This window comes from Phyllostomus hastatus, unplaced genomic scaffold, assembly GCF_019186645.2.
Source record: "Phyllostomus hastatus isolate PE091 unplaced genomic scaffold, TTU_PhHast_1.1 phas_contig_551, whole genome shotgun sequence".
Classification (NCBI taxonomy): domain Eukaryota; kingdom Metazoa; phylum Chordata; class Mammalia; order Chiroptera; family Phyllostomidae; genus Phyllostomus; species Phyllostomus hastatus.
This window is the reverse complement of record NW_025333909.1, coordinates 4,354,888-4,369,497: the sequence shown is the minus strand read 5'-3', so window position 1 is coordinate 4,369,497 and position 14,610 is coordinate 4,354,888. Positions and strand designations below refer to the sequence as shown.

At 43.4% G+C, this 14,610-nt stretch overlaps 1 protein-coding gene across 2 annotated transcripts in view; it reads right to left on the bottom strand.

The window, feature by feature from the left end:
* Positions 1–9,662: 9,662 nt before the first annotated feature.
* The window catches only part of ZC4H2 (zinc finger C4H2-type containing), a 31,837-nt gene continuing 26,889 nt past the window's right edge, over positions 9,663–14,610 (bottom strand). The window contains exons 3-5 of one of the 2 annotated variants that reach the window (XM_045847447.1): positions 13,800–13,972; positions 12,840–13,002; positions 9,663–11,281 (exon numbers count right to left, since the gene is read on the bottom strand). In XM_045847447.1, the coding sequence (XP_045703403.1) occupies positions 11,168–11,281; positions 12,840–13,002; positions 13,800–13,972 (450 nt within the window). In that variant the 3' untranslated portion in view covers positions 9,663–11,167. The remainder of the gene's footprint in view (positions 11,282–12,839; positions 13,003–13,799; positions 13,973–14,610) is intronic. The other variant, XM_045847448.1, reaches the window with a different exon arrangement.

Sequence of the window (14,610 nt, the reverse complement as noted above, 5' to 3'; positions counted from 1 at the left end):
AATCCTTTGTAAGGTGGCCTGACTTTCTATAGTAAATATCAAACTCCTTCTTTTTTCTTGTCATAAAGACCTTTGGGGAGGTGTGGCCTGATTGCTTAACTGCTGAAGCTGCAAATTCATGATTTTGGCAGCTTTGAATTTTTAATTATTTTGGATAGTTTTAGATAGCTGATTAGCCAGAATTTTTAGTTTACCAGTAACTGTTTAGCCAGTTTAATTTATGTTGTTTAATCAGAGTTACAAGCTCTTCATCTAATCCTTCCAAAAATGGCAAATTTAGCAAGGAATTATTTTTTTTATTTTTAAATTGTTGTTCAAGTACAGCTGTCTCCATTCCCCCCAACTCTTCCCTGCCCCACCCACCCCCACTTCCTACCCTCGATCCTGCCCCCTTTGGTTTGTCAATGGGTCCTTCTTTTTTTTAATTTTAAGTAAGTGCTTTTCTTTCTTTTTTCTTTTAAGATCTTATTTATTTATTTTTAGGCAGGGAAGGGAGGGAGAAAGAGAGAGAAACATCAATGTGCAGTTGCTGGGGGCTATGGCCTGTAACCGAGGCATGTGCCCTGACTGGGAATCGAACCTGCGATGCTTTTGTTCGCAGCCCGCGCTCAATCCACTGAGCTACGCCAGCCAGGGCCCATGGGTCCTTTATACATGCTCCCTGATGACCCTTCCCCTTCTTTCCCCCATTATCTTCCTCCCCCTCCCTTCTGGTCACTGTCAGTTAGTTCTTTATTTTAATGTCTCTGGTTCTATTTTGGTTGCTTGTTTGTTTTGTTGATTAGGTTCCACTTATAGGTGAGATCCTATGGTATTTGTCACTGCCTGGTTTATGTGGAAATGTACCACAGTTTTTTGATCCATTCATTTATTGATGTGCACTTAGGTTTTATTTTGATAATTTTTTAAAGTGTATGGAGACATACCTAAATATTGTTTAAAAGTTTTTTTTGAAATGTCTAAATAAATGAAATAATGGTTCATCAGGGCTTTTTTTTTTTTTCACATTGCTGGATCTTGGTCCAGTCCATTTTCCATTAAAAAAATGCCCTGGCTGGTGTAGCTCAGTGGATTGAACGTGGGCCTAGGAACCAAAGGGTTGTCAGTTCCATTCTCAGTCTAAGGCAAGGGTGTCAAACTCATTTTCACCAGGGGCCATATCAGCCTCATCGTTGCCTTCAAAGGACCAAAATAATTTTAGGACTGTATAAATGTAACTACTCCTTAAGTGTTAAGGAGTTGAAATTACATCTGGCCCTTTGAAGGCAACCGTGAGGCTGATGTGGCCCCCGGTTAAAATGAGTTTAATACTCCTGGTCTAAGGCATGTGCCTGGGTTGCAGGCCAGGCCCCCAGTAGGGGGCGCGTGAGAGGCAATCATACATTGATGTTTCCCTCCTTTCCTTCTCCTCTCTCTAAAAATAAATGAATAAAATCTTTAAAAATGCTCAGGTACTGCTTGGCAAATCTGGTGAGTTAATTCCCTGCTTCTTTTCCTGGCCTGTCTCTCTGTATGATGCTCTCTACTGGAATTTTCCAGCAAATCTTATTTACCCACATGGTTACTTTGCTCTCAGCAACAAGTGGCTGTATGATTAAAATAGCAAAGACCATGTGTTTTGCAGTTAAATCGAATTCCTTTTTGAACTCATCAGGGTCCTTAAGAGGATCAGGAAAATTTTTATTTAGATTCCTTAATTGTGTTCTAGCCCAAGAAATATATATGATTGCTGGTTCCCCGTTCCCCTCTGCCTGAAACTGGGTTTTCCCTAAAGGGAGCTGCCAGGGTTTCTGATTTTACTGATCTATGTTGGTCTGGGTTTCTATTCTCAGTTTCCCCTAGATCAGTAGGAAGTGGTGGTGGAGGAGGGGTACAGGAGAGAAAGGGGAGAGGCGGAAGGGTGAGCAAGTCTTAACAAGGAAGCTTAGAAAGCAAAGGATATAGTAGACCAGCTGGAAAGGGGGGAGAAACGGGGTGTTGCTATTTGTCAGCTTCAGAAGCCTTCTTTAGTTCAGAGAGTCTTCTAAAATTTTATTCGCTTCCTATAGAGAAGAGAATTTACCAGTGCTCCCCTTAAAACCTTCTAACATCTGATTAGGGTAAGTGTCCCATTCATTCAGTTTGATTTTACAGTTAGCTTTTTCCAGTTGAGCACACAGGAAAATCAGTTTGGAGGTGTCAAAAGTGTACCAGTTTGGCCATCTCAAGCTGATAGCACTTTTAGTTAATGGAAAGGTTGTGGAGAAAAGGGAACCCTAGTGCATTGTTGGTGGGATTGCAGACTGGTGCAGCCACTGTGGAAAACACTAAGTTATTTTCTCAGAAAACTAAAGCTAGAACCGCCTTTTTTTTTTCAATAACAAAAACCCAGTATTTTTTTGTTTTATTTTTTTAAGATTTTATTTATTTATTTTTAGAGAGGGAAGGGAGGGAGAGAGAGAGAGAGAGAGAGAGAGAGAGAGAGAGAGAGAGAGAGAGAGAGAGAGAGAGAGAAACATTAATGTGCAGTTGCTGGGGGTTATGGCCTGCAACCCAGGCATGTACCCTGGCTGGGAATCGAACCTGGGACACTTTGGTTCCCAGCCCGCGCTCAATCCACTGAGCTATGCCAGCCAGGGCTTAGAACCTCCTTTTGACCTGGCAATTCCACTGCTAGGATTATATCCTAAGAGCCCTGAAACACCAATCCAAAAGAACCTATGCACCCCAATGTTCATAGCAGCACAATTTACAATAGCCAAGTGCTGGAAGCAACCTAAGTGCCCGTCAGTAAATGAATGGATTAAATCTTTCCGTATATGCAGGTACTTGCTAGTTAAACCTCATAGGAACTATACATATAGCCTGTGGGAATGTTATTGGGAATCTGGGGTTCTTGGGGCTTGTCAGCTTTGGAAGCATTATTTCCAGTGTTCATTTTAGTTTTATTTTGAGACCTGCAGTATCTGTGCAACTTTCTAGTGATATTGTGTGCTGCTTATGGGTTGAGCTATAAGGGCCTGTCAGCTCCTGAGTAACTGCAGCTCTCCTTACATGTCTCAGTCTCTCTCCCCAGCTGTCTAATACAACCACAAGGACTGGGAGCACTAGGTAATCAGCCTTTCTGTGCACATCCTCAGATGAGTCAATTTAATTAGAGTGTCTTTGAGTTCTTTACGAGGTAGCTTCACATCCTGAGCATTCCTCAGGGAATCCCCGCTGGATTCTTAGTCACTTAAGAATACCCAAGATTCAGGCTGTGGGGAAAAGGGGCCCCTTATCTTTGGAGCTGAACAAGTTCGGACTCATTTGGCAAAAGGTTTAGTTCAGACTCGCAGTAATTCCAATTTGAAAAGCTGGAATTAGAGGCAGCTGTCCATTTCAACGCTTATCCTTTAGCGCCATCTTGAGGATTTTCTAAGAACAGCTCTAACCAAGGTGGCCCTGCTACCACAAGCAAAAGAGGTCCAGAATTCCAAGACAAAACTCACCCCAAATTCACCGGATGTGAAGAGGGGGCCCGTGTTGCTCAATGGGCACCTAGCACTGGGTCCGTGTCTGCAGGGTAATAGCAGGAGGTCTTTTTTAGAATCCTGTCAACTATACCAAGTCAATGTTGATGAAACAATGACCAGCCTATAGAAAGGTTTTAGGAGAGTTTGTTTGAGTCAAAATTGCAAGGACATGCCTGGAAGCAAAATTTCAAGAGACTGAGAAAATGCTTCAGAGAATGGAAGTTTTGTAACTTATACATTGGAATCAAAGGAGAAGACATAAGGATGGCTACTTGAAATCTTTTGGTGGTAGATGAAAGAGGCAGGAGAAAGCAAAGCACGGAAATCTCTAGGATTGGATAAAAATCAAAATGGAGAAATGCATACTTATTTTATCTAGGTGGGTACAGGAGAGTTAATATTGAAAATTTATAGTACATGGAGACGGTATGCATGAAACAAGGTGACAGAGACGTGTCTTGTGGTCTGGTTGTCCTGTGCTCGGAGGCTGGCGGGCGTGCCTTCAAGGAATCTGGACAAAAATTAATCTGACATTTCCAAGGTATGTTATCTTAGATCACAAAGACAATAGACAGGGCTCACTTCTGGTAAAGACTGACCTTTGTCAGGGAAGCTGCAAGGCGAGGACGTGACTACCCACCATGACTACTTTAGTTACGAATTTTTCTGATTAGACCATCCTGTGTGTTTGCTTCTGGTAACCAGGTTGATAAGGCCTGCAATCAACCCCACGTTTCAACCTGGCGTTGCCAGGTTTAGTGCGTGGCCTCTTTTTTGTTGACACTATTTATTGCAAACCAATTTTCACCAGATGATTTTATATTTAAAAAATCATGCATCTACACAAATAGAGAGAACAGTTTAATCAACCCTCATGTACCCATATCCCAGTTTTTAACAATTGTCTGTATGTAGCTACTCTATAGCACCCTTTACTCTCTCACCTCCTCACTGGATTATTTTATATGAAATTCCAAAACTTATGTCAATTCATCCCCAAATATTTCATTATGTATTTAAAAAAAATAAGGACTCCTTTTCTCAACATTACCACGGTATTATTAACATACCTTAAAAAGCTAACAATTTCTTAATGTCATCAGATGTTCAATTAAATTTCCCTGATCTTATATTTTATAGTCAGTTTGTTTGAATTGGGATTAATTCCTATATCCAGAGACTGCGTTTGGTTGATTTATATCTTAATTCTCTTTTAACCTATAAATTCTCAGTAATTGGGAGAATAATGACCCCCTAAGGTTGTCCACATTCCAATCTCTGAAAACTATGAATATGTTAGGTTACATGAAAAAAGGAAAAATTGAGGTTGCAGATAGCATTAAGAGTGCTAATTAGCTGATTTTAAAATAAAGAGATTATTCTGCATTATGTGGGCAGACCCAGTACAATCACAAATGTCCTGAAAGGTGGGAGAGAATGCCGGAAAGAGGAGGATCAGAGAGAGATGTGGGTATAGAGGAATAGCAGAGACGTGCTAGCTTTCAAGATGGAGGGAGGCAGCCATGAGTCAAGATATGCGGGAAGCCTCTAGGAGTTCAAAATGACCGGGAAATAGAGCTTCGAGGCAGAAAAGTAGCTGTGACAACACTTCAGTGATGACTACACTGGACCTTGACTTGTAGAACTTCCAGGTAAGTTTGGGTTGTTTTTGTGGAAATGTGTTAAAGCAGCCAGTTGAAAAGTAAGCCATTCTCCTACCCTTATTTTTCTTTCCATTTATTTCTTAGTAAAACTCCATTCGTCCTACAGAATCTCCTACATTGGGAATTTTACTAATTGTGCCCCGGTAGGGTCATTTAACATGTTCCTCTGCCGTTGCATTCCTGTAATCTAATAACAACGTCTAGAGACTTGATCTGATTCAGCCCCAACTTATCAACATGGGTACTTCAGAGGTGCTGAGTGTTTTTTTGTTTGTTTGTTTCCCAGGTGATTCTAGGGTCTTCAGTCCACTGGGCCAGCCATTGGAAACCACGGATCTTGTATGACTCCCATGATTCTGAAGGTAGAAATATCGAAGCCTAGAGAGAAGCTGGGATTCACACAAGATCTCACAGGAAGTTAGCAGTACATATGAAACTATATTTCTGATTTGAGGTTTATTACAACACCAGATCCCGGGGCCAGGGACATCCTCAAAAGGTCATCTACTCTAGCCCTTGAGGTAGAGCTCATCTAATCAGCTTCTTAGGTGACTCAACATTTTGCTCACAGGGCTAGCCACGTTATTGGAAATAGTTTTCAAGTTTTTCACTCTACACTGCTTCCAGAATAGGAAAAAGAAGAGTCAGGTTATCGGGACTGTGGCTAATTTTTTTTTTTTGCTTTGTTTGTCTGGGGAAGCTGTTGCTGAGAGTGACACCCTAAGGCAGTCACCACTTCCTCCTGCCATATTCTGAGTCAAGGTGCAAGAACATAGAGAGCACACGCACAAACAACAAGCATGAGGAGAGTTTGTTTGTTATAATTTACAAAACCACTTTATCATCCATGATACCATTTGCTCAGTCCCAAAACCCTGACAGGTGTGCTAAGCAAGAACTATTATCCCCAATTTGCATGTGAGTAAACTGAGGTTCAGAAAAGTAAAGTGGCTGACTCTAGCCTTGGGGTCCCCCATGTCTTTTCTAAGACCCTTATGTGCCTAGCTTCAGGCTCAAACCTACCACAGTGTTCGTAAGGGTAGCAGCTTGGTCAACAGCTTCTTCCAACTAAGCAATCAGACTTGGAATGAAGATGTATGCCACCCAGAGTACTACCCAGGGCACCAGGGAATAACAGCTATCATTTATTGAGCACCTACTATCTGCCAGGTATTCTTCTAAACCCTTAGATGCATGCTTCCCAACACCATTTTCCACACTTGACAGAGAGGAAAATGAGGCTTAAGAGAGATTATTGACTCCAAGGTCACATAATTAATAAGTGGAAGACACAAAATTCAAACTCTGATCAGCCTAAGTGTAATCATTCCTTCCTACCTATGCTGCTTTATTTAACACATGCAATCCTGAGCACCAATGTGGCCTCCAGGTGCTATCCCCCACTCTTCCTCACTAAGGAAACAGGAAAGGAAGGTGACCAGGGGCTAACTGCATAGTGCTAAAGGACCAGATGAAGTTGGGGACCACGAAGGCTAAGCAGAGCCAGACTACACAGGGTTGGGATGTGTTCCTAGCAGCATTTGTTTGCCCAGGAAAACAGCAGCATTTATCCCATCAGACAGTATGAAAGGAGGACAGGGACAAGAAGAGCTGAAGGTATTGGCTAGTGAAGTGTGGAAGCAATGGGCCAGGATGTTTAGGCTGGAGTAGGAAGGCAGGATTGGGGTACATGGGCCAGGAGCGTATCCCAGGCCAGAGGCCTCTGTGAGGTCCAGGAGTAGCTGAGTAGGAGGAACTAAAAGAAAGAGGAGAGAGCCTGGTAAACATTGTAGAGGGGTGGGGAACAGAAAGGGGATGTGGAGTCATAAATGCATGTTTCTAAGGATTTACCCATTTCTTCCAGCTTGTTTGATTTGATGACATATAATTGTCCATAGTATATTTTTATAATCTTGTGTATTTTTGTGGTGTCAGTTGTCTCTTCCCCTCTTCTGTTTTTGATTTTATTTATGTGGGTCCTCTCTCTGTTTTCTTGGTATATCTGGTTAAATGTTTATCAATCTTATTTATCTTTTCAAAAAACCATCTCCGGGTTTATTCATCTTTTGTATTTTTTTTCCTCTCTATGTTGTTTATTTCTGCTTTGATCTTTGTTTCCTTGGTTCTATTCCCTTTAGGCTTTGTTTGTTGTTCTTTTGCCAGTTCATTTAGGTGCAAGGTTAGATTGTTTATTTGAGATTTTCCTTACTTCTTGACCTAGGCTCGCATTACTACAAATTTCCATCTTAGAATTGCTGTTTCTGTGTCATGTAGATTTTGGGTTGTGTTTACATTTTCATTTGTGTCAAAGTATCTTTCAATTTTTTCCTTGATCTCATTGTTAACTCATTCATTGTTTAGTAACATATTATTCAGTTTCCACGTATTTGTGTGTTTTCTAGGGGGCTTTTTTGGTAATTGATTTCTAGTTTCATATCATTGTGGTCAGAGAGATTGCTTGATATGATTGTAATCTTTTACATTTATTGAGCACTGTTTTGTGCCCTGACATGTGGTCTTCCCTAGAAAAATTTCCATATGCTCTTGAAAAGAATGTATATTCTGCTACCTTGGGGTGAAATGCTTTAAAAATATCAATTAAATCTGTCTGGTCTACTGTGTCGTTTAAGGCTACTGTACTAAGGCTCTCACAAGGCTCTCCAACTTTTTAGTGTCTGTGGGCCACACTGGACAAAGATTTGTCTTGGGCCACACATGAAATGCATTGTGACACGTAATCACACAAAAAAATCTCACAATATTTTAAGTAAATTTATGATTTTATGTTGGGCCACATTCACAGCCACCATGAGTCACATGAAGCCCACAGGCCACAGGTTGGACACGACTGCACAGGGACCTACTGGGTCCTATACAGGTTAAGGTGCACTCCCAGTCACACAGCTCAATGTCCTTCCTTTGCCCAGAGTGAGCCTGAGCCACCCCTAAAGTAGGCTCACAGCTGAACAAAATCTGGGTTGATACAGTAATATCAAGTAACATGAATATTTTGTTTGACTGAGTATCCAATCTGCTTGGTGGTAGGGACACAAGGGGAAGAAGAAAACTCATACTTATGTGCCTGACATTGCTCACAATAGCTCCAGAAGTAGGAACTATGAGGGGGACCCAAGAAAAAGCCCCCAGAATTACCTTCTGGAGGGCAGGTTCCTTGTAGTTCAGGTTTCCCCTGCTAGGTGAGTGTTCTAGGAACCCATCCGCATCAGTGTACCAGCTGGCCTTGTTGTGAGAGGCTGCATTTGGCTTCAGTGAATTTTTTTTGAAGACTCTTTCAACGCATTTGCCCACTTCAGGAGTGATTTACGAGTGCACCTGCTCACAACATGCTGAGTATTGAGCAGTTTTTGACTAAAAATGGCATGACCCCTATGCCCCAACCTCACCATTTACCCTATCTCACCCTGAGTGACATTTTTTGTTTTCCTGGATCAAAAAAGTCCTCAAAGGGAAACATTTTGTTGATGCACAAGAAGTGAAACAAAAAATGGCAGAAGTACTAAAAGGTATCACAATCTGCCAGCTCCAAAACTGTTTTGCGCAGTGGAAAAAAATGTCTCAATAGGTGTATTGCATCAAATGGCGAGTACTTTGAAGAAGACTTATGTTTAAACACGTAAGAATAAACAATTTTTTAACTAAATAAATTCCATGTTTTGGGGTCCCCCCTTGTACACTCTTTTCCCCATTTTCCAGATGAGGCACAGAGAAGGTTTTGTCCATTTTCCAGATAAGGCACAGAGAAGGTCAGCTCTGGCATTTCTGGGAAGCGCTAGGACAGCTTAATGCTGAGGACATCAATTAGAGAGTTCTTGGAATAAGTGCTTGTAGAAGAGAAGAGAACGAGACAGGACTGGACAGAGGGAGCTATAGAACTGCAATGCAGCCTTACTGGAAACTTCAGTCTTCCATTTAGGGAACCACTGCAGCCAGTGGTCCGTCAGAGTTATTCCCTATTGTATCTCTATACAGAGGTCAGGCCTTTATATTCCTGCATCAATCACTAGGTTCCTAGCCCCTGATTTCTAGTTCAGAGTTATCTCAACAACTGCTAACATCATGCCATCCCAAAGGGGAGAAACACTGACTATGGAGAACAAGTAGAAAGAAAATGGTCTCTGAAACCAGACATATCTGAGTTTAAATCCTGAAACTTCTCTCACTAGCTGTTTGTGCACTATGGACAAGTTAGTTCACTTCTCTGAACTTCAGGTAACCCTCTTTTGGAAAATGGCAATGCAAGTACTTAGCTTGAAGGGTTGTTTTGAATATCAAATGCAATAATTTATATACAGCATCTTGCATAGAGACCTGACACAGAGTAAGTGCTGGCTAAATAGAAATTATTATAATGGCGAGATCAATGACTGTGCCCAGCTTCCTCATGTGTAGGGTGGAGTGAATACGAGTGAAGAAGAGCTACTCAGAAGCGAAAAGGGCATTGCCTCTTTTTTATTACCTAGTACTTATAAGCACTCAGTCAGCGTTTACTCCAATGAACAAATGTTTATTTAAAAGGATTTGTACAGACATAACACTCTTACTTTCCAAGAGCAGAGGAATCTCTTATATTTTGAACACAGACACTGTGGAAACTTAAAACTGCAGTTAAGGAAGGAAGGAAAAATCTCCCTCCTTCCCCAGCCACGGACTGAGACCTGGAGCTAAAACTTTTTCAGTCAGCCGACCCCCATCCCTGTCCCTTAAGTCTGAGGTGACTTTATTAGCGATCTGGCTTTGGTGGGGTAGAGAGCTGTAGGGCTTGGTGACCCTGGTGCCTTTTCTTTGGGGAGGGAAAGCCACCTGTACAATCCACAGGAAAGGGGGTGGCCAGCAGCTGACCTGAGCTGAGGCCGCCTTACAGAAGTGGGGAGACCCAAGAGAAGGAGGGATAAATGAAGTCCCACCCACTCACATGGGTAAAGTAATTGCCACTCACTCGGATCTCAACCCACTCATGTGTGACTTTGAATAAATGGCAACACAATTGTCAGCCTGGGGCCGATCCAAGCCTAAGGCAACCCCAATAGCAGAGCCCTAGTGCGATGACTTAGGCGGCGAGTTAGGCAGGACTTAATGAAGGGGGTATAGCTCCAGCTCCCTGATCTCACTACAGGGAATTTCTACTACTGATTTGCAAACATTAGGACTATGGAAGAAAGACCCGCAGATCTCGGGATCCCCAGACACACAGCCTGGTACCTGAGAACTTTTGTGTATCTGGGAGACTGGGGGTGGTGTGGGATGCTGAACTCTATAATAACACCCAGTCCTCCAAAATGAATATAAAAAGGAGAGCTTGTCCAAATTACCTCTGGGCCTTGTGGATGAGATGAGGGTAGGGAAGATAAATGCACCAGGCCTATTGGAAAGTCATTGCTGTCCCTTCAAAGCCTAAGGCAAAAGTACAGGGAGGGAGCCTTGGCTCAGTGGACTGAGTACAGGCCTGCGAACCTAAAGGTCACCCGTTTGATTCCCAGTCAGGGCACATGCCTGGGTTGTGTGGGCCAGGTCCCTAGTCGGGGGTGTGTGAGAGGCAACCACACAGTGATGTTTCTCTCCCACTTTTTCCCTCTCCCTTCACCTCTCTCTTAAGGAAGGGCACACTGGAGCCTTTATACTAAATAAGATATGGGCCTCCCCTAACCCTCGGATCTTAGGTCCCAGCCCTCAGGCACAAGAGACGGAGAATCACATTTGGGCCTTCTGCCCTAGCCTTAGCTCCAAACAAGAGCAGGGGTTGAAATGTGGGCGGAAGAGAAGGGATTATCAGACATACTGTCATTAGCACCTGAACTACACCTCTTCCTAAACCAGAAGCCCCGAGAGAAGAAAGAAAGAAGAGCATAGTGAGAGAGGGGTTGTGCTTCCATCACATTAAATTGGAGACTTGGTAGAGGTGGGGAAGGGTTGTTTCACATCAGGACATTGTTCACTGGCCAAGGGGAGGGCTGATGAGCAGTAGCGCTCTCTGTGTTCTCCCTCTCTTCTTCATTCGTCCTGCTTCCGTTTTGGCTTTTTGGGGTTCCGGGACCGACTCTTGGCTTTGCACAGAGGGCATATGGGCGCATTCCGGTGAATTTGTTGATGACATGACAAGCAGGCCTAGTGGGGTACACAGGACAAAGAAAGTTAGTGGTCAGATTCCTCGAGTCTATGGTTCATTCAGCCTTCTGATTCGCAGGGGTCCAGGACACAACTGTGATTTTCCCAACAGGAAGAAGTAGTAAGCAGTAAATGAGACCCAAGAAGAGAGATCAGTGCTGGATATAAGGGACGTAAAGGATGTAAGGGGGTAAGAGTCAAGCACGGGTGCTGAGGAAAAACATCCAGAACTTGCACATAAGGCAAAATGACAATCGCGTATCCATTTAGCATTATAACGGAGCATGGTTTAACAGGCCTGCTCAAGAATCAATTCTCAAAGAGGTATCAGTGAACATTTTCTGTAAAGGCCAAAATAGTAAACATTTTAGACTTTTCAGGTCAGATGATCTTAGTTGTAACTATTCAATACTATACGTTTTACATGAAAGGATCTACAGACATTTTATGTGAAAGAATCTGTAGACAATGCATCAACAGGCATGAGTGAAGACCAATAAAAGTTTATTTACAAAAAAGAAGAGCAGTTCTGACTTGGCCTGTGGGCTCTCATTTGCTAACCTCTGCTCTAGGAGAATGACCCTTTGTTTAACTATTTACTTTTTCTTTTTTAACTATGTACTGTCGAACAGAGCCCAGACTCAGTGACTTATGCTGATAAACTACAAGTGGTTTTAGCCCAGGAGAGATGCAGATTATTTCTGTTCAGAAGAAAAGATAGCCCTGGCTGGTGTGGCTCAGTGGATTGAGCACGGGCTGCGAACCAAAGTGTCGCAGGTTCGATTCCCAGTCAGGGTACATGCCTGGGTTGCAGGCCATGACCCCCAGCAACCACATGTTGATGTTTCTTTCTCTCTATCTCCCTCCCTTCCTTCTCTAAAAATAAATAAATAAAAAATCTTTAAGAAAAGATAATCACAAATATTACAGTTTTATTGCCCTGTAGGACATTAACCAGTTCTGTATTTAACTTTGCAAACTGATTTCAGCATTCCTTTCCTTTCCTCACTATATGATTATCTGTTCCTCAAATGCTACTGGAAGCAGCTTTACACATGCTTACTATATACTTGTACCAGTTATGTTCCTAACTTTTTGAATATATTTTAGCAATGCCTGCCAATCTCCCTGCATTCTAACTGCTCTGGGAATGTGAGGCAACAAAACAGCAGGTCCATTCCAGCACACGCGCCAGACACTCTTTCCTCTGTGTCCCAAAGGCTGTTTTAGAAAGGCCCCAAATACGTAAAGCCAATAGAGTGATACCTCAGTTCTCGTCATTAATTCATTTCAATGAGTGGTGAGCAAGTGACGATTAATGAAGCATTTTCTCCTGCATGGTGACATCATGAGGCATATAAGTTCTCACAAGTGCAGTGAGTGGCGGGCAAGCACCAAGTGCCAAAACATTTGTTCTCATCAAAATGCGAGGAGTACACAGTTTGATGTGTTCTGAAGGCGTCAAGTACCGAGGTATGACTGTATTTCAAAAGCAGCCTTCCGCAGGGCTGCTGAAGGATAACTTGCTTCTTCCACAGGCCCTACCCAGCTCACTCACCTTCATAGGCGGGGGCTGCTGCCTGAAGGTGGCTGTCTGCCGGGTGTCCTGTTTCCTAGCCACTTGAAGTTGTTGTGCGGCAGCGGCTGCAGCGGCCAGGGATTCTGGGATGGGGGGCTCCTGGGGCTCCGTCTGCCACTCTGCTTTCTGCTTCTCAAAGTAACTTTGGAGATGAGAGACATTAGCTGGATCATCCTGAAAACAAGAACCTTGCCCCTCTTAAAGACCCCATGCCATTGAACCAAGGGGGTTGGGCTGAGGTTCACTATAGAAAGTTCCTGCACCCTCCCTAGCACAAGTCTCTTCTCCCTGGGTTCCAGATCCTTCGTCTGCTAGGAAGTGTAATCCTCTCACTCCTTGCTCTGACAGACTCAGAAAATAAAGAAATAAGGGTTACCAAAGTCCTCAAAGGGCGCTCACCTCTCTTCCATCTCTTATTCTTTTGCAGGGTTTCTATTCTGCCCGCGGGCCTCTCCTGGCATACCTCTAGGAACAAGAAAGCCTGCACTTCCACAGGCAGCCTGCTCTACCTTAAGGAAGTGTGTTTCCTTCTACTGAACTGGACTCTGGCTCTCGCCTCTGAGTCTTAGGATGAAGTTCCTTCCAGCCTAGCCCCTGGAGACCATGAAAGTTCAGCCCTCTGTATTTTCGAAGGTTTCCGGACACCTCTTCTCGACCTTCACCTGGGAAGTAACCTCCCAAGAGTCATACACACACGAGTCATAGACCTAGTCTTGTGCTGTTAAAATTGCACAAACAATTTTAAAAGCCATCCAGTAATTCCAGTTTAATCATCCTGCTCTTGGTGTAACAGCCCAGCACAGGGACATGCCCAAGGTCCATGCAATGAGTCAGCCACTGACAGGCCTGGGGCCAGGACTGACTTTCAGACCAAGCTCTGTGGGGGTGTATATGTGTGTGGTTTCCGCGTGTTGCAAGGACAGGGGGGAGGCTACTTACTCCAAGGAGAGCTTCTCCTCCTCTTCACATAGGTCAGGGAGCCTCTGCAGGCCCAGAGTCATGCGCAGGGCGTCCACATGTTCCTTCAGTGGCTTATACTCATCGTGTAGACGGCGGGTAGACTCTAGCAGCTTGTTTAAGTCATTCTCAGACTGTTTGATGGTATTTTCCATCTGGAACACAGAGTGACGTAGGCAAAGAGGAAGATCCCCCAAGATTCTCAATGAGGCTGTACAAGATGATAGCACAGGCTCCAGAGCCAGACCAATGTATGGTCAAATCCTCAATCTGCTCTGTGTTCTGTGTGACTCTTGTCGAGCCTCAGTTTCTTCATCTGTATAATGGTGAGAAAAATAGTGCCTACCTCATGTAATCTTGGTGAGGATTCAATGACTGAATTTATATAACGCTCTCGGTATAGGGGCTAACAGAGCAAAGACTGAATAAATGGTAGTTATTACTCAAATACAGCATTTTAGTGTACCTCACCACCATTTTACAGATGAGGGAATTGGCTCAGAGAGAAGGAACTTCCTCAGAAAAATACTTCTTAGAGGCAAAGCCTAGATTCAAAACTCAGGGCTTCTGCCTCCCAGGCCAGTGGCCTTTCTCCTCAGTTAATGGTCCTCTGAATGTGGTCACCAGATCAGCAGCATCAGCATCACTCATTGGGAATGCAAATTCTCAGGCACCACCCTAGACTTACGGGATCAGAAACTTGAGGGTGCAATTGAACAATCTGTTTTAACAGGCCCTCCAGCTGACTCGGATGAACATTCAAGTTTGAGTACTCGCTTAGATTCTCAGCCCC